Consider the following 22,857-nt stretch of genomic DNA (forward strand, 5'->3'; position numbering starts at 1 on the left):
CTTTAAAAGAGAAAGCTGAGGCTTTCTGCTCCTGAAAAGATTTATAGCCTTGGAAACTCTTGGAGGCAGTTCTATCCTGTATGGTCACTGTGAGTCAAGATTGGTTCAATGCTAATGAATTTGTTCTTGTTTTTTAGTTTACCACGTTCCTTATATGTGTTCCTGTAGTACTTTTTGCTTCCCTGAAGGTGGTGACATTTATCACGCAGACAATTTGACTGTGAATTCCCTTGGGGAATAATTTTTGTTTATTGGCATAATAATAGGCTTTCAGTCAGATTCGCTTAGTGAGTATTGAATTTATCCAACTCACCTACTATGTTCCTTGGTATTTTGGGTTGACTCCAACTCAGTTATAATATGGGACAGAGTAACTGCTCCCTGGGGTTTAGAGACTTTAAATCTGGAAGCAGACAGCCTCACCTTTCTCTAATGGTTTGACCCACTGACTTTGCGGTTAACAGCATAATGCTTAACCTACTCCACCACAAAGATTGTAAATTTGTAAGCCAGTTCTCAATAATTGCAGTTGTGGAAAGTTCACTGTAATCACTAAATTAGAAAATATTCACCCATTGCTCCTAATTGGGAAATACAGGGTTAGGTTCCTATGAGCCTCTAGTCACATTATTTTTTATCACTGATCAATACATTTATATTTAAAGAAACTTCCTGTAAATATTCCTATAGTGTTGGTTCATTATCATTGAACTCATGGCCAGCATCACTGTAATTCATGGCCCAACAGAGCTTATCTAATAGGTACTTTCTCTGTAAAGGCACATCACAACCTTCTTGGACTTAAGAACTGTAGACAGTACTTTAGCACTGTGCCTGTGGTTCATTTTAAAAAGCAAAATCAACAACAGAAAGCTAAAGAAATGTGAAAACCATGGCATTCAACAGACTAGGAAAAAGAAAACTTGTTTACATCATTAAAACCAATAAGGTGCTCAAAATTTTTGCCACTGAGTGCATGACTGCAAATGACTTCAAAAGCCCTGTAAATACAGGACAGCCTGCGAAAGGTGGCACCTATGAAAGGTGGTTAACTTATCAAAAAGGAAAAGTATTTTCCACTAAGATGATTACTTTATCCTGGTAAACATTTTCTGAAAGTTGGAACCTGTGAGTTGTAGACAGAAGCAGAAAATGTTGGTACTGCATCCTGATTATGAGGAAGGGCAAATGCAAAAGTGGGAAATAGATATAGAAGTCAGGTGAAGGCTCAGTCTTCCACTTCTTTTACATTATTGCTGAGTGAATTTTACCCTAATCTTTTTTGAATAGTGTAATTTGTATAAACATGTAAATCATAAAAGTGGCTTAGTTTCTTTTCCCATTCTTTAAAATATAAAACTTTTTAGGTTGGAAATCTTGTGATACTTGGAAAATCTCAGCAGCCCCATTGAGTTCGCTCTCAGGTTTCACTGTACTCATTTTGGTGTTACAAATAAATTTCAGTGTGTAGGTGAATTTACAAGTAAAATCTGCAAATAATGTAAAATTGAGGGGAAATTTAAAAAGCTCAAACCCTACACAAATTGATTATATAATCTAAATAGCAAACACATGCGCGCACACACTACTTTTTCCCTCTTAATATATGTGAAAATTTTGTATAATCTCCTTTACACACATTTATGAATTCGCAAACCTGTCTATTATTTCATGGACTAGAACTAAAAATCTCACTGCCATCAAGTTGATTCCAGCTCATATCAACCCTGTAGGACGAGGTAGAATGCCCCTTTGGGTTTTTAAGACTGAAACTTCTTGGGAGGAGAAAAGACCTCTTCTGACCACAGAGCAGCTCATGCTTGGGATTGCTGACCTGGCAGTGAGTAGCCCAAAGTATAACCCAGTACCCCACCGAACTCTAAAATTGGAAATTTTGAGTGTTTATTTTTGGCCTGTTTTCCTATCTTTAAAATTGATTCTTACCAATACATTGGCTGTCATTTTGGGGTCATTTACAGATTGGCTTATTATTTTATCCTTTTCCCCTCTAGGCTTGGTTTCTCTATTTTTCCTCTTGAATTTTATTCTATAGGAAAATGCAAGTAGCACTTGTGACCGCCACTTTAGGCTGCACGCCAGAAGCCCTTCTTGTGGCTTCTTTTGGTCCTACCACCCTTCATAAGATTGATGGAGAAATTCCATTATCTTTTAATTCCAGTGTTCCATTCCACAAACTTCTGAAGCCTCCTTGTATTTATTAAAAATACTGTATATTTCTCCCACTATCCTGCATACAGTGTTATAGATGGAGTTTTTCTTTACCTGTTTCTGGAGCGTTTTTTTCATCCAGTAGACTGTTTCCCTCTTAATATATATTATATTATAGTTAATACCACACTGTCTTAATACAACATATGCCTTTATATTTGGTATACTAAATTTTGTTCTTTTTCTTCAAGATTACCATAGCTTTTCTTCACCTTTTCCTCTTCTGTATGCGATTTAGATTGTACTTGTTAGCTTTCAAATAGATTATGGGGGGTTTGGGGTTTATTAAATCTATAAGTTGATTTGGAGAGCAACTACTTTTTCCCATGTGCATCTGTCAATTATTCTGTCAATTAGTGGGCACAATCTATTTTTTCTTTTAATTTAGATCATAGTCGTTTAGTAATTGATAGTTTAGATTTATTCTTGGGTAATTGAATCTTGTTGAATCAGATGGTATATTACATTTGTTTTCTTTATGATTGCTTTGTGTGCTAGTATACAGAAGTAAAATTAATTTTTATATGTCTATACCAAATTAAAGGAGCCCTGGTGGCACAGTGTCAAGCGTTGGGCTGCTAATCTCAAGGTCGGTGGTTCAAACCCATCTGCCACTCCACAGAAGAAAGATGAGGCTGTCTGCTCCCATAAAGATGTACAGTCTTGGAAACCCTATGGTATGGAGCAGTTTTCCTCTGTTCTCTAGGGACCCTATGAGTTGGAATTGGCTCAACGGTTGGTGGGGTTTGGATACTGACTTATTACTAGTAGTTTGGATTATGGTCGTGTCAACTGAAAATAATCATAGCCTTAATTTTTCTTTCCAATTCTTATGTTTTTTACTTACTTTTCTTTTTAAGCTTAGCTAGGACCTTCAGAACAATGCTAATATAAATTGAGTACAGCATTCATGTTTGTGTCAGTCTCAATTTGAGTGGGCAGGCTTTTTTACTATTTTAACCATTAAATAAAATATTTGCTATGCATCTTTATATTTTAGAAAGCCTTTATACTAACTTTTCTCCTTGCTAAAAGATTTTAAATGGATGTGAATTTTTATACATCGTTGGATTCGGTTACCACTTTGTCTTGTATTTCAGCATTTGTGTTAATGGGTCAGATTGCTTTGTAATGCCCTGTTCTGGGTTTTATGATTTGGTTCGCTGACTTTTAAAAATAAGTTGGTATGTCTTCCTGCTTATTTAATGTTCTCAAAGAATTAGTTTAGATTATTATTTCATAATGAATTGGAAGGGTTTCACTTGGGGAAATCATTGCAACTTAGAGATTTATTTGAGATGAATGTTTAATCCAATTTCTTTGGTAAATATGAAAGCAATCAGATCTTTATTTAATTCTTATTTTTTGTATGGAAAATATGTTTTTAAAAGAGTGTATTGCATTTAAGTTGTCAAATTATTTGTATAAAGCTGTTTATAATAATCCTTTAATATTTAAGGGTCCATAGTGATGTTTTTTCATTTCTGAGTTTATTTGTGGTCTTCGGTTTTGTTTTTTCATTATTGAACAATCTTACAAAAAGTTTGTCAGTTTTATTAATCTTCTACTACACAACTTTTGGTTTGATTTTTCCTGTCATGCATGGTTGTTTCTTTAATAAATTTTAAATTTTATTTTATTTTGCTTCTTTTTACTGTATGCAATTATCTTTTTTTGTTGTTGCAATTATCTTCTTTTTCTCGAAATAAATGTTTGATTTTTTTGCTTCTCTTTTTTGACTATACACACTTAGTTCAGTAACTTTTTCCTCCAAAAACTGTAACTGTCCTGCCTCTTCATCTAATTCATTGTTAAACTCACATAGTGAGTTCTTAATTTCAGTTCTGGAGTGTCCTGGCCCCTTCCCCCCACCCCTCCAACATACACTTAAAGTTCATTTCTCTATTGAAATCCTTTATGTTTTTCATCTATTTTGTGTGCTACCCCTCTCCCTTTTATATATTAAATCCTTTTCTCTGATGACTCAAAGGTCTCAAAGGTTTCTGTTGCCCACTTGTTTTGTGATTTTCTCTGGGTTTTGATTCTTTCTCCTGTCATGCCCAGAAAATTTTGATTGGGTGCTGAACATTGTACAAGCAAAAATTGTGGAGGTTTATTTTCCTTTATAGAGCGTTCAGTCTTCCCTCTGGTGGGCAGAGTTAGGAGACTTAGCATTGACTGACTGAGCTGACTGGAAGCCAGGTTACAGTTGAGTAAGGCTTTTTATCTGTTTCTGTTTGCCCCAACTCATAGAGTGAAAGCCAGAATTTCTGAGTACTTGGAATGTTCACCCTATCAAGTGTAATGCTGACCTGTCTCCTGCACAGTGAAACTCATTTGAGCCCTTGCTTTTCAGAGGCTTTGTGCTTAGCATCTTAAATTTCTACCCTACCCAGCTTCAGAATTTCTGAAAACTTTTGAAACTGCCCTAAAAGGAAAATTAGCTGTTCTGTTGTTCTCTTCTGATTTCACATTCACTATGTTCTTGGCTTCTCAAAGCTCACATTTTCTCTCCAGTATAGCAATACTCCTCAAAGCACTATTGGTTTCTCTGCCTCCTTCAGCAGCATCCCTGTCCAGACTTTCAGCTTCTTGCCATGTTCTCAGGATGGACAAATGTCCTGAGAACTAAGTACCAAAATGTTGAGTCATCTCTTCATATCCCCTCTCCAGAAACTTGGCTCCTCGGAGCCCATTCCCTTTATAACATTTCTTTGTTTTTCTGTTTATCCTCAGCTGGAGAGTAGATTTGTTGCTATCCCCCCTTCCATCATAGCAATATAGAAAATGTAATTTTTTAAAAGTTTAACAAAACTGGCCCGACATAAAAGACTGGGAACACAGAAAATTAGTGACCATAGAAAACTCGTGAAGGTTAAGTATAAGGCAGGTGCAGAGTGTATTCCAATTAGAAGAAATGAAAGGAACAAAAGAACAGTGATGCAGGGAGAGAGTGTGTGTGTAGGGGTCGGGGTGTTGGATACTTAACTACTATTTAAAGTGTGAAGTTTAAGGTAGAAAGGTAATAGAAAGTGAGGCTAGAAAATTGGGTCATAGAGGGTTATATATACTATGCTTGAGCAACTGCATTTAATATTTCACGTAATGATGAACATTTTAAAAGTTTAAAGTTGGGAATTGTGTTTTAATGGCAGGCTAACAGCATGTGGAATATAAAACCTTGTGTTTCACCATGTTGAATACGTCCATTAGTAAGTTCTTTCTGGGCTTAGTTTCAACTAATTTACTAAATTCTACTTGAGCAATCTGTAAGAGAGAGAACAGACTTCTTGATGAAATCAGGAAGAGTATTGTTAAAACATTCCTTTTTGATTGGTTGGTTTCAGGTTAATAAGAGTGGAATTTCATGTTTGAATTCATTTTAGAAAATAAAGCGATCTTGGAATATCATTTCATTACGTAAGAATGAGCCAATCAAACTAACCTTTCAGAGTTTCTATTGGTAGTTTTGGCTGATGCTAATACTAACCATGAAGAAATACTTTTTTGACTCTATCCTACTCTTAAATTTTAAATTAGGATATGCTAAGGTTCAAAGATACTGCCATGATCCTTTTCATGACTAATTGTATATTTAAAACAACTCTCTCTGTGTGTGTAGTGTGGTGGTGTGGTTACCCATTGGGCTGCTAACTTGCAAGGTCAGCAGTTCAAAACCACCAGCTGCTCCATGGGAGAAAGGCAACAGCGTTCTACTTCTATTAAGATTTACATTCACGGAAACTCACAGGGGCAGTTATACCCTGTCCTATAGGGCCACTGTAAGTCAGTATTGACTCAGCAGTGAGTTTTGTTTTTGAGTTATTCATATATAACAATATTTTACAATTTTTTTCTGGCATCAGATTGTTATTTTGAGAGATGAGAAAGTAGAAAACTAATATTTAATCTAAATGCTGTGCATGTGCTGCACATAAATTACATCATTTAGTTATCTTACATAATGTTATTCTCCATATAACTGTTACTGTTTAATTACATACATCAAATAATGACATGAATGTAGTCTCATTTGGGGACTTTTTCCTCTCCCATATCTTCGTGCATCTATAGATGGAGTTAGTGGTGATCTCTTCCTCATTACTACTCTAGAACTTGATTTCTTTCTTTTTTTAAAAAAAAATTTTTATTGGGGGCTCTTTTAAAAAAAATCATTTTATTGGGGGCTCATACAACTCTTATCACAATCCATACATACATAAAGCACATTTGTACATTCGGTACCCTCATCATTCTCAAAACATTTGCTCTCCACGTAAGCCCCTGGCATCAGCTCCTCATTTTTCCCTCTCCCTCCCCACTTCTTAAAGCTCTTAGAGCAATCCATATATCGATTGTATGAAGCACATCTGTACATATGTTGCCATCATCATTTCCAAATCATTTTCTTTTTACTTGAACCCTTGTTATCAGCTCCTCTTTTTCCCTCTCCCTTCCCACCCTTGTGGCCCTTGATAATTTATAAATTACTTTAATTTTCATATTTTACAAGGTACACTGTCTCCCATCACCCATGTTTCTGTTTGTCCCCTTGAGGGTGGGAGTGGGGTGTTGTATGTGGATCATTGCAATTGGTTCCTCCTTTCTCCCCCATCTGCCTCCACCTTTCCCCTATCTTCATTGTTACTCATTATTTGTCCTGAGGGGTGTATCTATCCTGGATTCTCTGTTGAGAGCTCATATCTGTACCAGTGTACATGCGCTGGTCTAGCCAGATCTGTAAGATAGAACTGGGGTGGGGAGTGGGGTGGGTTGGGGTAGGGAAATGAAACATTAACTAGAGCAATGTTGTGTTTTTTTGTTGCTGTAATGCACCCTGCCTGGGTTGTCCCTTTCTGTGAGGGGATGTCCACTTGTCTACAGATGGACTTTGGGTCTCCATTCTGACCCCATCTCGTTCACATTGAAAAGGTTGTTCGTTTGGGGTCTTCTGATACCTGATCCCATTGACACCTCGTGATCACACAGGTTGGTGTGCTTCTTCCCTGTGGGCTCTCTTGTTTCCCTGCTAGATGACTGCTTGTTTATCTTCAAGCTTTTAAGACTCCAGACACTATATTTTGTAATAGCTGGGCACCATCAGCTTTCTTCACCACATTAGCTTATGCACCCATTTTATCTTCAGCAAGCATCAGAGAATGCCACATTATCATAACAAAGTAGAGGCCAAATGTCTACCTGCTACCTTAATACTTATATAAATATATGTACATAGATCTATATACCTATTGTTATATATTACTGTATTTACATTCACATGCATATGTTTACAATAAACATGTAAATGTCCTTTGCCTCCTAGTTCTTTCCTCTATTTCTTTATACATTCTCCTGTCTATCACTATCATGTTCGACTCTACTTCCTCTCGGCTACATTGCACTTGATTGAACCCCACCAGGGATTCTGTGCCTTCCTTTCTCGCCATAAATTTTCGATTTCTTGTTCTAGATCTTGATTTCTTTCACCCTTCTGTTAGTCGCCCATTTCATAGGATTATACCACTATCTTCTGTGAATTTATTTCCTCTTTGATTTGTTTGGCTTCCTTACTAAGCATGACTTTTCCTTATTCGTTTTGACATTTTAGAATAAGGCTCATGCTAGTAGAAATTTCATTTCTTTTGAATGCTTATACCTCTCTCCATCTAGTTTTATAGCCACCTTTAACCTAGCCCCAGGAATCTTTAGGGATCGCTAAAGATGTAGTGCATTATGCCTTGGCTTGTTTATCACAAAGTCACCAGTGCAAACCTACCAGTTGCTCCTCAGAAGAAAGATAAGGCTTTCTTCATGTGCTTGTAAAGATTTACAGCCTCTGAAATCCAAAGGGCAATTCTACTCTGTTCTATAGGGTCACTATGAGTGACAATGACTATATAGCAGTGAGGAATTTTTTTGCTGTCTTTTAAAAATCTAGAACTGGTGTTCTGGTGGCACTGTTGGATAAGTGTTGCACTGCTAACTGCAAGGTTGGTAGTTCAAACCTACCAGCTGCTCCTTGGGAGAAACATGAAGCTATCATCTCCTGTAAAGTTATACTGTCTTGGAAACCCTAAGGAACAGTTTTACTCTGTCCTTATAGGGTCACTATAAGTTGGAATTTACTTGTCTGTAGTAGATATATTAACTTGGGAGCTCCCTTATAGCAAATGAATAGCTAACTGTTCGTCTCTTACTACATTTCTCAGTCTATCAATTTCTAACAGTTTCTTCTACCACCCTTACTTCTATCTGTAAATTTGAGTAACTAAACATACATTAGTGCCTTGAGGTTGATATTATTTGTCTTTCAGACAAAAGTTTTAAATTAAAAGGTAAGCTCTTTTTCCTTGCTTCATAGTGCAGTGACAAACTTTAAAAGATTACTTTACCTTTTTCTTGAGTTTTATAGCCACTCATAAAAGAATGAGAACACAGTGCTTCTGTTTTAGAGTGTAGTTTATCTAGTGCTTGGAATTTTAAAAGCTTGGAAGTAGTTATCCAAGGCACAATAATGGTTTCTATTTACTTTGAACAACAGAGGAAAAAGCAGTATCAGGAAGACTCCCTGCCGAGTTGATTCCGACTCATAGCAACCTTTTAGAGAAGCAGACAGCCTCATTTTTCTTCAGCAGAGTGGTTGGTGGACTTGAACTGCTGATCTTGCAGGAAGCAGCCCAACACCCAACTTACAGCACCACTAGGGCTCCTCTTGTGTGGATAATTGCCTCCATGAACAACTCTCGCCTTTGCCGTGATATTAGAAGACTTGGATGATGCACAGCTACCATTACTGAACATTTTGTCAAAGATGCTATAGTAGAATCCTGGTCAAAAGGAGAAATTCAGTGTGTACCTTCTAAAAATGAAGCCTATTCTCAACAGTTAAGATGTAGAAAGATTTAAAATAACAGTCCTATCCTTTTGTGTTTGTTGAATTATTTTTCCAAATAATAATTTAATTTAGGTTAATTTTTTGTTGACTTTACCAGTAATTGTTATCTATCAGTTGTCCGTGATGTATTTCATTTATTCCTATTTTAGTTTTGTGTTTAATAGACCATTAACCTGTATTTCCTAGGCTATCAGCTGACTTAGATAGGGAAGCTTAATTCCCCCTTTCATAGAGTAATAGTGTTCTTATTTGTAAAATGTGTATTCCCAGAATACCTTGCTTTAGAGTGCTGTCAAGTTGATGCGAATCAATGACCCTAAAGGACAACAAAGAATTGTTTTCCATAGTGTTTTCACAAATCATACAGTTTGGCAGTCAATCATATTAAGAGTTGTACATTAATCACAATCAGTTTCAGAACCTTTTCTTTGTTTTTGTACTCATTGTTATAAGCTTCCCATTTCCCCAGACCAACTCATTTATATTTAACCCATGGAATTACCAGCCTGGTAGTTAACTTTCTGAATCACCGGAGTTCCTTAAAGATTTTATCGTTAACAAAGTAAGAGAATTTGGATATAGATATTAAATATCATATCTACTACATAAAGTTTTGTGTTCATTTATCTAAAGGTAGATTTCCTGATAGCCTTAAAAAACAATTTTACTATAAACACATATTCCATAATATTTGCTAAGATTTTATGAGAAAATTCTAAACGCATTATTGAAACATTGTTCTCTTTCATTTTTATTTATTTATTCCTTACAGAATGTTTCTCCATCCCAGAGAGATGAAGTGATTCAATGGCTGGCCAAGCTCAAGTACCAATTCAACCTCTATCCAGAAACATTTGCTCTGGCTAGCAGTCTATTGGATAGGTTTTTAGCAACTGTAAAGGTAAATAGTTTAAGAAATGTGCACATAATGTTTTGTTTGAAAGTTTATACACCAAACCAGGATCTACTGGTAAACATTCTACAAAATGGAGAGAGGTGAAAACCTTCCTGGAGAGTGTGTGTGTACCACAAGAAGATAATAGTGCCTTTTGCTATTGCTGTAAGTTCTCAGGGGTATTTCTTTTTAAATGAATATTCATAATTTGTACAAAGTGTTCGTAATACATTTTTAGTTTCTTTGTATAAATTATGAATCAAGTTTCGATAATAAATTTTTAACCTCTTGATTTTAATAGAGATCATATAGCATGGCATGATGGTTAGTCTTTTAGTCATTTCTAACAGATCGGTATTTCAGATGTAGGCAGTGAATTCAAAATAGACAAGTATAGTCCTATTGCATATTTTTTCTGTCATGATTGATTGATTGTCCATAATGTGTGGTTTTCCAGCCAATATATAAATACTCTCTAGGGGCATGCATTTGGAATAGAACACGATGAACTACACAACTTTATCACATTTTTGTTGAATGACAGTCTGTAAATACATGAATAAGTCTTCTGTTGTCCTTATTGGAATACATAATGTTGATGATACAAAACTGGTGGTAGTAGACACCCAAGAGGTTTAAAGCAGATCATTTATTTAATGGCAGAGTATGAAAGAGCAGAAAAGCAAATTTAATTATAATCATCTGTATACCCAGAAATATGTAAACTGAGAGAACTGTGAATATAGTTCTTAGGATACTATACTACTTCTTATTGCTCATAAAAGATAGAAGTCAAAGAATTAATGAATAGAAGAATGTGGAGTCTCTTAGTTAGCTTTTGATGTTTTAAACCTGTGTTCTTAGAAACTTAAATCCTCTTCACTTAATGTGTTAGTCAAGGTAGACTAGAGAAACAAATTCATAGACACTCATATGTGTAAGAAAGAGCTTTATATACAAAAGCAATTGCATATTGAGAAAACAGTCCAGATCAATTTCATAAGTCTGATATTAGCCCACATGTCCAATATCAATCTATAAAGTTCTCCCAGATTCACAAAACACTTGCAATGACGCCAAATGCAGGAAGATCACTGGCCAGTGGATGGAAAGTCTTGTGGACCCAGTGGCAATGGAAGTATCTCAGTGTTGGTAGGGATCTACAGGTGGCTTTTTCAGCTCCAGGGCTCTGGCTCCATCAGTGTGTCTCCATGTGTCTTGTCAACAAGAATGTCTCGCAGGGAGTGAGCGTGTATCCCGCCTTCAGTGAGCTATTTATCTCCTTTGCGACTCTAATAAGGTCATCAAGCTGTGACCTGATTGACAGGCTAGACTCCACCCCTTCACTGTTAAGTCTCAAATTGACAACTGATTATGCAGCTACCACACTTACCAATGCATAATGAACCCTGTAGGATATAATTAGAATTGCCTCATAGGATTTCCAAGACTGTAAATCTTTATGGTTGCAGACTGCCACTTCTTTTTACCATGGAGTGGCTGGTGGGTTTGAACTATCAATGTTTTAGTTAGCAGCTAATGCTTAACCACTGCACCATTACCTTTAATTTTGATAGTAAGATCCTGAAATCTAGGTGATCTGAGATGCATACTTTGATCAAAGTATCAAATCCCTTTCTCTTCCAACTGTCCCCCTATCACAGCTAACTTTCTCACAGGTAATTTCAGAAAAATTAGCTTAAGGTTAGTATGCTTTCATATATACCCCAAAATTATTTATTAACACTTGTTTCTGTTATAAAAATATTATTTTAGGCAAATTTAGGAGCATTTATAGGAACAGTTAAGAAAATTTGCCAAATCTCATGTTTCAGGTTTATCAGTATTGGATACCCTTACTTAGAGATAGGAGATATCTACATAGGGATGGTTTGTTTATATAAAGAAAATCAACAACTACTGTGAAAGGAGCCACAGTCCTAGTTGTACAAAAGAAAGTGAAGCTTTTCACAGCACTAGAACTTGGACCTTGTCATCTAGGATGTGAGAAATGTATGTGTTAGTATTTAAAGAAGCAATAATAAATTGCATAGAACATTGTGACATACAGCTCAGGTTGATAACTGTTTTGTTAAACCTTTGCTGTTTGATTCTCTTTATTACTATACATTTATTGATACTCTTAGTTTAGGAGTGGAGCTTAGGGATTGTATTGCTATGTTAGGCTCCTGCTTTGTAATGAATTTAGATGACTTCAGGGATGGGGATTTCAGATTAACTGCATTCGAGGGAAATAAGGGAGCCTGGGCAACTGCCTTAATAATTATTGACTTCACTGTCTAGATCATTTGTGGAGTGTCACTAAACTTCCTTGAGACTGTTTTCTTAGGTAATAGATAATTATGAAAGTATTTTCTAGCCATGATATTTTCATTACTATTAGTAATTTTAAAATGTTGATAATGTACTAGCTTTTAGAAGGAACCCTTGTTAAGGTAGTAGTTACAAGTTGAGCTGCTAACCACAAGGTCAGTAATTCAAAACCATCAGCCACTCCTCGAGAGAAAGATAGGGCTTTGTACTCCTGTAAAGAGTTTCAGTCTCAGAAACTTGGAGGGGCATTTCTACCTGTCCTACATAGGGTCACTATGAGTCGACATCGACTCGATGGCTGTGAGTTTACTTAGGTATAATAATTATGTTTGTTTAAATGTTAGCTAATTAAGTCTGTATTCAGGAATGCCTTCATGATTTAAGTTGAAGTAAAGTTGAAGTCCCTTTTATTGTTTCTGTGTGTTAACTCTTATCTGTGACTCAATATAATTGGATTAAGTTGTTCTAACTTCTCTGAACCTGGATGTTGCATTGGCCAAACATATTGAAAGTGAGTCTACCCTGTTAGAGATAACAGGCAAATTCAAACCGTCCTGTATATATGGAAGCCAAGAACGTGTTTTTAAAAAAACTGACTTTGTACAAATTTGGGGAGTCTTTCATTATTACAATGAAACTTGAATATAGGATTCTTTGGTAGACATTTAATCATTAGATAAGTTCTATTTGGAAGTATCTCTAAAGCATTTAAAATACATTAATCTTTTCATATTCTTTTCTCTTGAATCCCCTAGAACCTAGTATGTCATCTTACTGATATTTTGTTAATAGGTGGAGAGAGCAGAAATAGTTTAAATGTGCAAGTGTGAGCATGCACGCACATACACATAAATAATATGTTGTGTAATTTAGAGAATATTATTTATTAAATTGAAAAAAATCTAAAGCTCTTCTCCACTGGATAGAAATTTGGCTAACTGACATTGGCTGAACTTCCAGCAATGTAATAAGCTTATTTCTAGAGTATCATATGGCAGCACCTAACAACAGCATTGTATAGATAGGGCTGTGATGCTAAAGGTTAATTTAGATCTAAATATCAAAGGATGGGTATCAGATTAATCAAAGTTCTGAGAATTTTATGCATACTTAGCTCATCTGAATATCCATTTTTTTAAAAATAAAACATTTTAAGACTTACTAAAATTGCTTTTCTCCTCTTCAAAATTTTAGGCCCACCCAAAATATTTGAGTTGTATTGCAATCAGCTGTTTTTTCTTAGCTGCCAAGACTGTTGAGGAAGATGAGGTAATGTTTTTCGTTAATGATTAGTTAATGTCACTAATTTTAATCAAATTATTATATGTTTGTCAAAACAAAAATTGAAAATCTGTTTATTTTCTGTTCTCTCCCTCCTGGCCTTATCTTTGAACAGAGAATTCCAGTTCTGAAAGTTTTGGCGAGAGACAGTTTCTGTGGATGTTCTTCATCTGAAATTCTGAGAATGGAGAGAATTATTCTGGATAAATTGAATTGGGATCTTCACACAGCCACACCATTGGATTTTCTCCACATTGTAAATATACCTGAAGTCTTTACATTTTTTTTATGTGAATGTATAGTTGTGTTTCAGTACCTTGAAATATTAGACTGCCTGCTCATTTGTTTTGTTACTTAGGAAAAGGAAAAACTATCGAAATTATTACTGTTGATGTGTCATTGAGCCTGTTTTAGTTCATAGCCAAAGGAAAAAAATTAAGATTGCTGATACATGTCAAATTACTGAATTTCAAGTTTAGGAACTGAGAAATATCTTGGATGTGATAACAGTTTCTGTAGACAGTTTACCTTGGTGATGAAACTAATATGATGTTTCTGTAATTTTCAGTTCCATGCCATTGCAGTGTCAACAAGGCCTCAGTTACTCTTCAGTTTTCCCAAACTGAGCCCATCTCAACATTTGGCATTCCTTACTAAGCAACTCCTCCACTGTATGGCCTGCAACCAACTTCTGCAATTCAAAGGGTCCATGCTTGCTCTGGCCATGATTAGTTTGGAGATGGAGAAACTCATTCCTGATTGGCTTCCTCTCACGATTGAACTGCTTCAGAAAGCACAGGTGGGTCTTAATCTAATTAAATAATGTTCATTTTATTACAGTATGTAGACTTACCAGATAGTTTATGGTTATAGAACTAGGATGGATAATTTCTTATAAAATCTTATGGATAAAACTTTATAATGGCAAATCATAAGAGGAGACAAGTAAAAAGGAATGGATGAAAAGAAAGTTATTGCTTTCAGTATGGACTACCATTTGCTTTCACGTAAAACAAAAATCTTCTCTACTGAACCAAGAAGCTACATCATGATAGAGAAAAGATTGAAGTTGGCAAAGATTTCATTTTACATGGTTCCACATGTTGATTGCAAAACCAATCTGTTTTGTAAACCCTCATCCAGTTATAGTAGTAAGTTAAGGTTCACTCCAGAAAGGATTGATTGATAACTGAATTCTGAAATATATGAAGGAATGTATTAAAACCCTAACATTAAGACATTAAGTATTTTATTCCTGGTTTTGTCAAGCTCATATATTTTTTATTACAAAAATACATCCTATCAGAGGTTCTTACTTATTGTTATAAAAGCAAATGAAATTACTCTAATTCTTATTCTACCTTATTCCAGATTTTTAATTTTTTCTTGCATCTGACATTTGCCCTTAATTCTTGCTAGTTGCATAGAGGATAGAAATTGGGCAGATACCTACAAGGTCAGTGATTCGGAACCACCAGCTACTCCTCAGGAGAAAGATGAGGCTTTCTGCTGCTATAAAGATTTACAGCATCAGAATCCAATAATGACAATTCTGCTCTGCCCTATATGGCTAGTATGAATCAGAATCAACTTGATGGCAATGAGAATCTCCACTGAAGAGATGAAACAGAGAAAAGGATGGAAAACCCTCTAAACTGAGGACCAGACTGAATAAAAGTAGACATTGGCTATAAAGTAGTGAAAAAAAGAGAATGGACCATTTCTCTTACCAACTGCCTCAATACTTCACACTTATGGTAGTTTTTTTTTTTTAAGAAAATCTTATCTATTTTGTGCATCAGCAGTGGACTATGACAGTAATAAATGCCAAGATGTGTGGCAAGAGTAATGCTGACTTTTGGATTATGTGTCATCTTGCTAGGGCTAGGATTCTCCGTGGTTTGGCAGTTGTGGAATGAAGTAATTTGACAGTTCATGATATAGTCATGCTTCATTTTGTGATCTGATTAGTTATCCTTCACTTTCCCTCAGCACACATTTTATATAACCTTGTTTTTGGAATTTAAACATGTCAGTAAATGGGGAGAGGGTAATCTGTGCTTTCATGGTGATGTACAGTGTATAATTTTCATGTAAGAATTCTAATTCCGAAGAGATATTAGGTCTACAGATGTAGGTATAATTAGTAAGAACTTACTAAGTAGGCTGGAGAACTATGTGCATTTGAAGTAGAAAATGTAGGGGGAGAAAAGGGAAACGGTTTTATTGAGCACAAGATGAAAGTGGCCAGCAAGGATGACAGAGAAGCCTACATTATCAACTTTGTGCTGTTTTTTGTTGTTGTTTTTTTCCTCTTTATGGCTCAGATGGATAGCTCCCAGTTGATTCACTGTCGGGAGCTGGTGGCACATCACCTTTCTACTCTGCAGTCTTCCCTGCCTCTGAATTCCGTTTATGTCTACCGTCCCCTCAAGCACACCCTGGTAACCTGTGACAAAGGAGTGTTCAGATTACAGTCCTCCTCTGTCCCAGGCCCAGATTTCTCCAAGGACAACAGCAAACCAGAAGTGCCAGTCAGAGGCACAGCGGCCTTCTACCATCATCCCCCAGCTGCCAGTGGGTGCAAGCATACCTCGGCTAAACGTAAAGTAGAGGAAATGGAAGTGGATGACTTCTATGATGGGATTAAACGGCTCTATAATGAAGATAATGCTTCAGAAAATGTGGGTTCTGTGTGTAGCACTGATTTATCAAGGCAAGAAGGGCATGATTCCCCTTGTCCGCCTTTGCAGCCTGTTTCTGTCATGTAGTGTCAACAGTTCTTACCTTCTAGTACAAAGCTAAGGCCAGGCTACTCTAGGAATGGGAACATGCAAAACCAGGAAAGGATATATAAGGGATTAATACCTTAAGAGGCTGAATTGAAATGAGCCAGAAGGGGGAAAAAAACAGCCTTGTTTACTGTGTGGCTAATTATTCAACATTTAAATACTCAAAAGACCAAAAAAAGTATAAAAAAATTTCAAAAGATCCAATATTTAAGAAAAAAAATTACAGTGTTTGCAAGTTCTTCTGTTTCTCTGCTGACATATAATATTACTTGCCCCAAGTCACCAAGTCATGTTTCATGTTTTTAAAAGATCCAAAACTTGTAACTAGCAAACCTTATTTATACCCAGCATCTTAATGTAATTTTCCTCTTTTGCTTTCTTCTTCATTGAATACTTAATGAATTTTATGCATGTTGATCTATATACTCTGGCCTCCACTAAGCAGGAAACCTCTCCTCCCCCCCTTGTTTTTTAGCAAATTAGTGAACACATGTTTGGATGACTGCCATGAATAATTCATGATTCAAATCTAAATTAGTCTGAAAAAACTTTGAAATTGTTTTATATGAATCAGGTGGTAAAAAAACCACAATAAACAGGTTGATTTTAGTGTTTATCTCATTTCAATTTCTAGCGTCTAGAAATAAAATTGATGCTTTTATTTTTATCTATCTTAAAGTGAAACTTAAAAGTGGTTTGTGATTAGGACATGTTTAGATTTGTTGAAAGCTTTTTTTTTGACATTTGTATAAAATTATTTGTGATAAAGTTAATATATCCAGGTGCTCACCAAAGAAACGTACGTAAACAACTGAGGTTAGATTTTATAACTGATGAGAATTCAAACCCCCCACCCCCATTTATAATCAGTAGAAAAGACTGTCTAGATGTTGGGGCAGTTCTATGATTTGAATCTGTAACATGTAATAACTGAATTCAATACCCAAGTTTTATGTTGCTAGGATTTTCTCTATAAAAGTTATTCTCCTTCCTCTCCAGCCTATGTATTTTTCTTAATGACTTTTGGATCCTGAGCTCTCTGTGCAGTCTGACAAGGTATTGCAGTCACAACCATGCCATGATCGATGAGAAAAGCCTCTGGTAGCAATAAAAACATTGTCCTTACCATTGTATCTGCAGTTCTTTTTTTCTTATGAGAAGGGAAGAGGATCTTGATTGCTTTTTAGATAAAGGAAAATTATAGAAATCCTAAGAAAATGCATACTAAAAATAAAACAGGAAAAAAAGGATTTGAATATGACTGAGGGGGGGGTATAAAGACTTTTTAGACATAAGGATTTTAACTTTTTTGATATTTTCTTGGTGGATTATGGACCTTCCAAACAGCAAATTCTCATCTTATTGAAACTGTTTATAAGGGTTGTCAGAGATTATGTCATTTGTTAGCCTGCTTTTGCAAGTTTATCAAAGCAAAAGAATGCTGAAGTCAACATTTGACTTTAATTTTGGTAGGAATTAGCTGCCATTATAATCCAATTTAAGAAAAAGCATTTACCCATATGAAGAATGAGGGGTCAGAGGGAAAATTAAAATTGAAGGAACTTTTTTATGTGAAGATCAGGAATTGGTTTCAAAAAAAAAAAAAATGCAGCTACCCAAGCACAATTGGTCTTATTTTGAGCAGTTGAAGTAGAGCCAGGAATAGGGGGATGGGTGATATGTGTGGCTAATGAACTTTATGAACATGAGATCAGAAGACAACATTTTGATCAAACATTCTGAAGCAGAATCCTGATAAAAAGGAAAAATGTTCATGGACTTTCAGACATCTCTGGAGCCATGAAGGCTGAATGAACTGAAATTGTTGCTGTGAAATAATCTTCCTTAAACCAAAAATATTCCCCCAATTAAAAAAAATTATTTAGTTTAACGAGTGAAGACTATGTTGGACATTGTGCTATTTTAAATCTTTCATAAATGTTCACTTTCCATCTTTTTAAAAAAAATTGCCCTGTACACTGAAGAGAGGAACTGCTCTTGCAATGTTTAACATTCATTGGTGTTTAAGTCTGATGTTAAACTTACTGCCATAGCAACAGGAAAAAACGCTACAGATAACGGGTCAACTGTTATTATGGTAACCTGTCTTTAGTACTGTTTCTGGTTTTCTCTCTAAAGATTAGCAGTATTTTAATATCTCCCTATAAAGGTCTCAGGACAGACCTTCATTACCTAGACATGGACTATTGGAACTTTAACTTCAAGAGCTTGATTGAACACCGGAAATACACAATGTTTTTCAACCATGTAGCACTTTAAAAGTGTTCCTGCTGTTAAATCTTGACACTAATCCTCATTTGGAGCCCCGGTGTCCTCAGTGATTCTCCATTTGGCTGCAACGCAAAACCACCAGCTTACTCAAGAAGGATGGAGCTTTCTATAAAATTAGTCTTGGAAACGGGCAGTTCTACCCTGTCCTTTAAGGCAGCTATGAGTGAGCATTGACTCGATAGTAGTGCGTTTGGCTTTGTTTATCATCCTATTACTTGAGATATCTTGGTATCCATCAAACTGGCTTTTCAAGATGTGGAAACTAGGGTTTAATGGCTGTCAAGTGCCTCTTGGTGGCTAAAAAAGCGGAAACTTTTTGAAAGCTAAAGGAGTCAAACTTGATGGGTGTCAGTTTTACTAATCCTCTGTTCAATAGACAAAGTGAAAGAGGTACATGTTCTAGCCTAAAGGTTAAGATCAGGCAGACAAAGGTTAAAATTACTGTTTTATCATGTTTTGGAAGAATTAACAACCAGAATGCTCCATAGAAGGATTGCGAGACTTCGTCTCACGTTCTTTGCATATGTTATCAGGAAGAGACTAATCCCTGGAAAAAGATAACCATGCTAGGTCGAGGGTCGGCAGAAAAGAAGACCCTCAAAATGATGGAGTGGCAGCAGGTGCAACAGTGGTGAGGATGTCATAGGACCAGACTGTCGTGTTTTATTGTGTATAAGGTGGATCTGCATTGAAACTGACTTAATGGCATCTAACATTCTCTGCTAGATTGCTATGAAATTATCTAGAGAACTGAATTTTCCTCTGGGCATTTATTAGAGGGGTGGGGGGAGGACAGTGCTCCCAAATGCTAATGGAAAGGTCAGATACAACAAGTGTGTCAAATGTTCTTGACTCCTGGCTCTGACTTTGCAGGGTGGCTGAGAATCTAAACCTACATCCCCGTCTTGAATTAAACATCAGTTTTTGCCTCTTTTCTCCTATCTTGCTAGAACCAACCACTTCCTGGTGTGTTCTATGTTTGCTTTAGATGCTGGGATTTTGAAGCTTTCTAGATCATTCGTTCTGGAGTTCTTGAAGAAGGTAGGCTGTGCTTGAGGACTCCTACCCAAAGTAATTCAGTGGCCTTTCACTTGAAATATGGTTAGGCCACTGATGGTAATCAGCCAGAGTGGCAGGGGTGGGGGTGAGGGAGTAGATCTACTTCAAGCAAGTCATGCATTTGCAACTGGAAAGGGGAAGGTACTTTACCAAATGTTCTCACAGCCATCCCAGGAGATGAGCACCCCCAGCTTACATTATAAATGGAAGGTTAGGGGAGTTGTCTAATGCTAAGAATTTTTTTAAGAGTTCGACTTTAAGCTCTTTCAAGCTTTTACTCTACTTGACACCTGTTCTAACAGGCTGTAAAACCTGTTTGGTCTTACATGTAAATGTTACTTCTAGAAAGCCTTGATTTTACGTGTGTGTATCTGAGGGGAAATTAGTCTTTATAGTGTGTTAACTGGAGGTTGGCTCCTAATCTATTAGTGCTTTGGGTTTTGGCCACTAGATGGTGTGCCTAAGTAAGAAATCTACCAAATCTCCAAACTCCTTGGTCTTCCTGTGGATTCCAGTGCATAGTGTGACCTTTATAGGACAGGGTAGAACTGCTGTGGGTTTCTGAGACTCATTCTTTACAGGAGTGGAATTCTAGGAGAAGATGAATTGTTCAAGACCTTACAATTGGTCACTCATTTTTTATTGCTAAGCAACACTGGCCAGCTCTGCACCTCCCTCACAATTGTTACCATTTTAGCCCCTTGTGAGAGCCACTATGCTGGTCCCTCTCATTGAGATCATTGCTGCTGGTGATGAAATCTCATACAAAACCAGTTTTACAAATTAAACCCCCAAATGAACTGTACAGTTCTAAAAAGGTAACTAAAGGGCAAGCCCTCAAACCTGCCTGTTTTCTGTTAGAATTGGATTTGACCAATCATTAGGGCAGAAAAGTTGAAGTGCAAATTAATAGCACATGTTAAAGAATTAAATCTCACCCTCACGGCATTGATTAGTTTAATGGCGGTTACTATGTAACACGTAAGACCCCTATCAACAGAGACATAATCCCCCTTGAGAAATGTCTTGACTTATGAAAGTGTCCTAAGAGATAACCAAGATTTTCATTTCACTTAGCTTATGAAGTATAAAAACTTAGGAGTTCACAACTCAGGCAGTTTATTTTGCAGGAGCTTCAGAGTGAAGGATAAAGCGAGGGGACCTCTAAAATTTAAACTTACAGTGGATTAACAATGGGGCGGCTAGAGCACTGGGGCCACTGTTTTTTTTTGGTACAGATTATTTTGTTAAGACGCTCCAGAAAGAAGGTTAACTGAAGGCAAGTAACCTGAAAGGTGATGGCTAAGGCAAGGGGATCCTTTTCAGTAGCATCTGTTCCTTGGATAATTCGGCACAGAAAGGGCTTACATTTTTTTACTCTAAATTTGCATATGAGGAAGGCAGATGAGCTGATACCAAGGGCTCAAGTAGAAAATGTTTTGAAAATGAAGATAGCAACATATGTAGAAATGTGCTTGACACAATGGATGTATGGACGGATTGTGATGAGCTATACAAGCCCCCAATAAAATGATTTTTTTTAAATTGCCTATGAGATACTAAGAGAGCTGAATGTCATTCACAGGACAAGGTTCCATCCTAAACACCGAACTCTAACCTAGGCTGGTGCAGAATACAGAATCAGAAAGTAATTGAGGGGGGAGACAGATGTGAATAAAGGGCAAAGGGGGGGCTAAATTATCAATCCTCTGAAGTTCTCAAAGCATTATTGAGGGAAGGCCTGGGTAAGCCCAACTTTGTAGGGTGCCCACCCATTTCATTTGTTCTGTTGGTGGGACAGCAATCTTTTATAATAACTTCTGTCTTCCTGATCGAAATAACCTATTTGGAAAAGAAGATTCACTAGTGAACTGACAGCCAACTATTTAATCTTATATACAGCTATTAGTCAGAATGTCATCATGCTTGGATCCACAGTCACTGCTGCCCCCAAATCTTTACAGTGTTGAAGAGCAAGGATGTTATCTGGAGGACTAAAGTGTGCAGGACTCAAGCCATGGTACTCAGTTGCCTCATAATGCATGTGAAAGTTAGATATTGAATAAGGAAGACCAAAGAATAATTGATGCATTTGAATTGTGGTGTTGGTCAGGAATATTGAAAACACCAATGGACTGCTATAAGAACAAACAACTCTGTCTTGGAAGAAGTACAGCCCAAATGTTCCTTTGAAGCAGGGATGGTGAGTCTTCATCTCACATACTTTGGACATGTCTAGAGAGACCGTCCCTGAAGAAGGAAAGATATACTTGTTAAAGTAGTGGGAGATTGAAAAAGACCCTTGGCAAATGGATTGCTTGATAACAGTGGCTGGCAACAATGGGCATAAACATAACTGTGAAGATGGTGCAAGACAGGGCAGTGTTTTGTTCTGTTGTAAGAGAGTTGCTATGAGTCAGAACCAATTCTACAGTACCTAACATGTAGGTACTAACACTAGTAGTCAGAAAGAGGGAAATTGGAAAAGGAGGTGAACTCACAATTAAGCACATGCTGTCTCTGCACCAGCCCTGAGCTGCAAACCTGGAGGTAGATGGTTTCAGCCCACCAGCTAGCTGCTCCGACTGTCTGCTGTAAAGGTTGAGAGTCTCAGAGACCCTGAAGGACAGTTCCACTCCAGACAGTGTCGTCATGAGCAGAAACTGGCTTGCTGTCAATGTTTTAATACCGTGGTCTTAATTCAAGCACAGGAACCCTGGCAATAAGCCACATTGTCTTCACTGTCAGCCTCCAGGGTGGGAAGATGATAGAAGCCTGTCAAAAAGTGCTGTGGCAAAACCCTGGAAACCTGTACCTAATGCTCCATCTAAGTTTACACTCATGGAGCACATTCCCCTCTCTCCAACCCTCTCCTGCAGAGTCCTGCATGCTGACTTACACCAGGTCAAAACAGCAGCGTTGACATCAAGGGACTCATAATTTCTTTTCAATGTTGAATTTGGGGACAAAATGACACCTGAAGGAGTAAGATCAGATCAGAGCTGGAGGGTGGGTGGGGAAGATTTGCCAGTCAAGGTCTCATAGGATAGTCTTTGCTATCTTCAAGAATGAACAAGAAC

At 36.8% G+C, this 22,857-nt stretch overlaps 1 protein-coding gene across 1 annotated transcript in view; it reads left to right on the forward strand.

Annotated features, from left to right (window-relative positions):
* Nucleotides 1-17,551, forward strand: part of CCNI (cyclin I) — a 21,012-nt gene extending 3,461 nt beyond the window's left edge. The window contains exons 2-6 of the mRNA XM_004703214.4: nt 9,897-10,025; nt 13,548-13,622; nt 13,750-13,890; nt 14,203-14,433; nt 15,962-17,551. Of these exons, the coding sequence (XP_004703271.1) occupies nt 9,897-10,025; nt 13,548-13,622; nt 13,750-13,890; nt 14,203-14,433; nt 15,962-16,405 (1,020 nt within the window). The 3' untranslated portion in view covers nt 16,406-17,551. The remainder of the gene's footprint in view (nt 1-9,896; nt 10,026-13,547; nt 13,623-13,749; nt 13,891-14,202; nt 14,434-15,961) is intronic.
* Nucleotides 17,552-22,857: the final 5,306 nt, after the last annotated feature.

This window comes from Echinops telfairi, unplaced genomic scaffold, assembly GCF_000313985.2.
Source record: "Echinops telfairi isolate 266 unplaced genomic scaffold, ASM31398v2 ScPeMD7_7468;HRSCAF=8506_0, whole genome shotgun sequence".
NCBI classification, from domain to species: domain Eukaryota; kingdom Metazoa; phylum Chordata; class Mammalia; order Afrosoricida; family Tenrecidae; genus Echinops; species Echinops telfairi.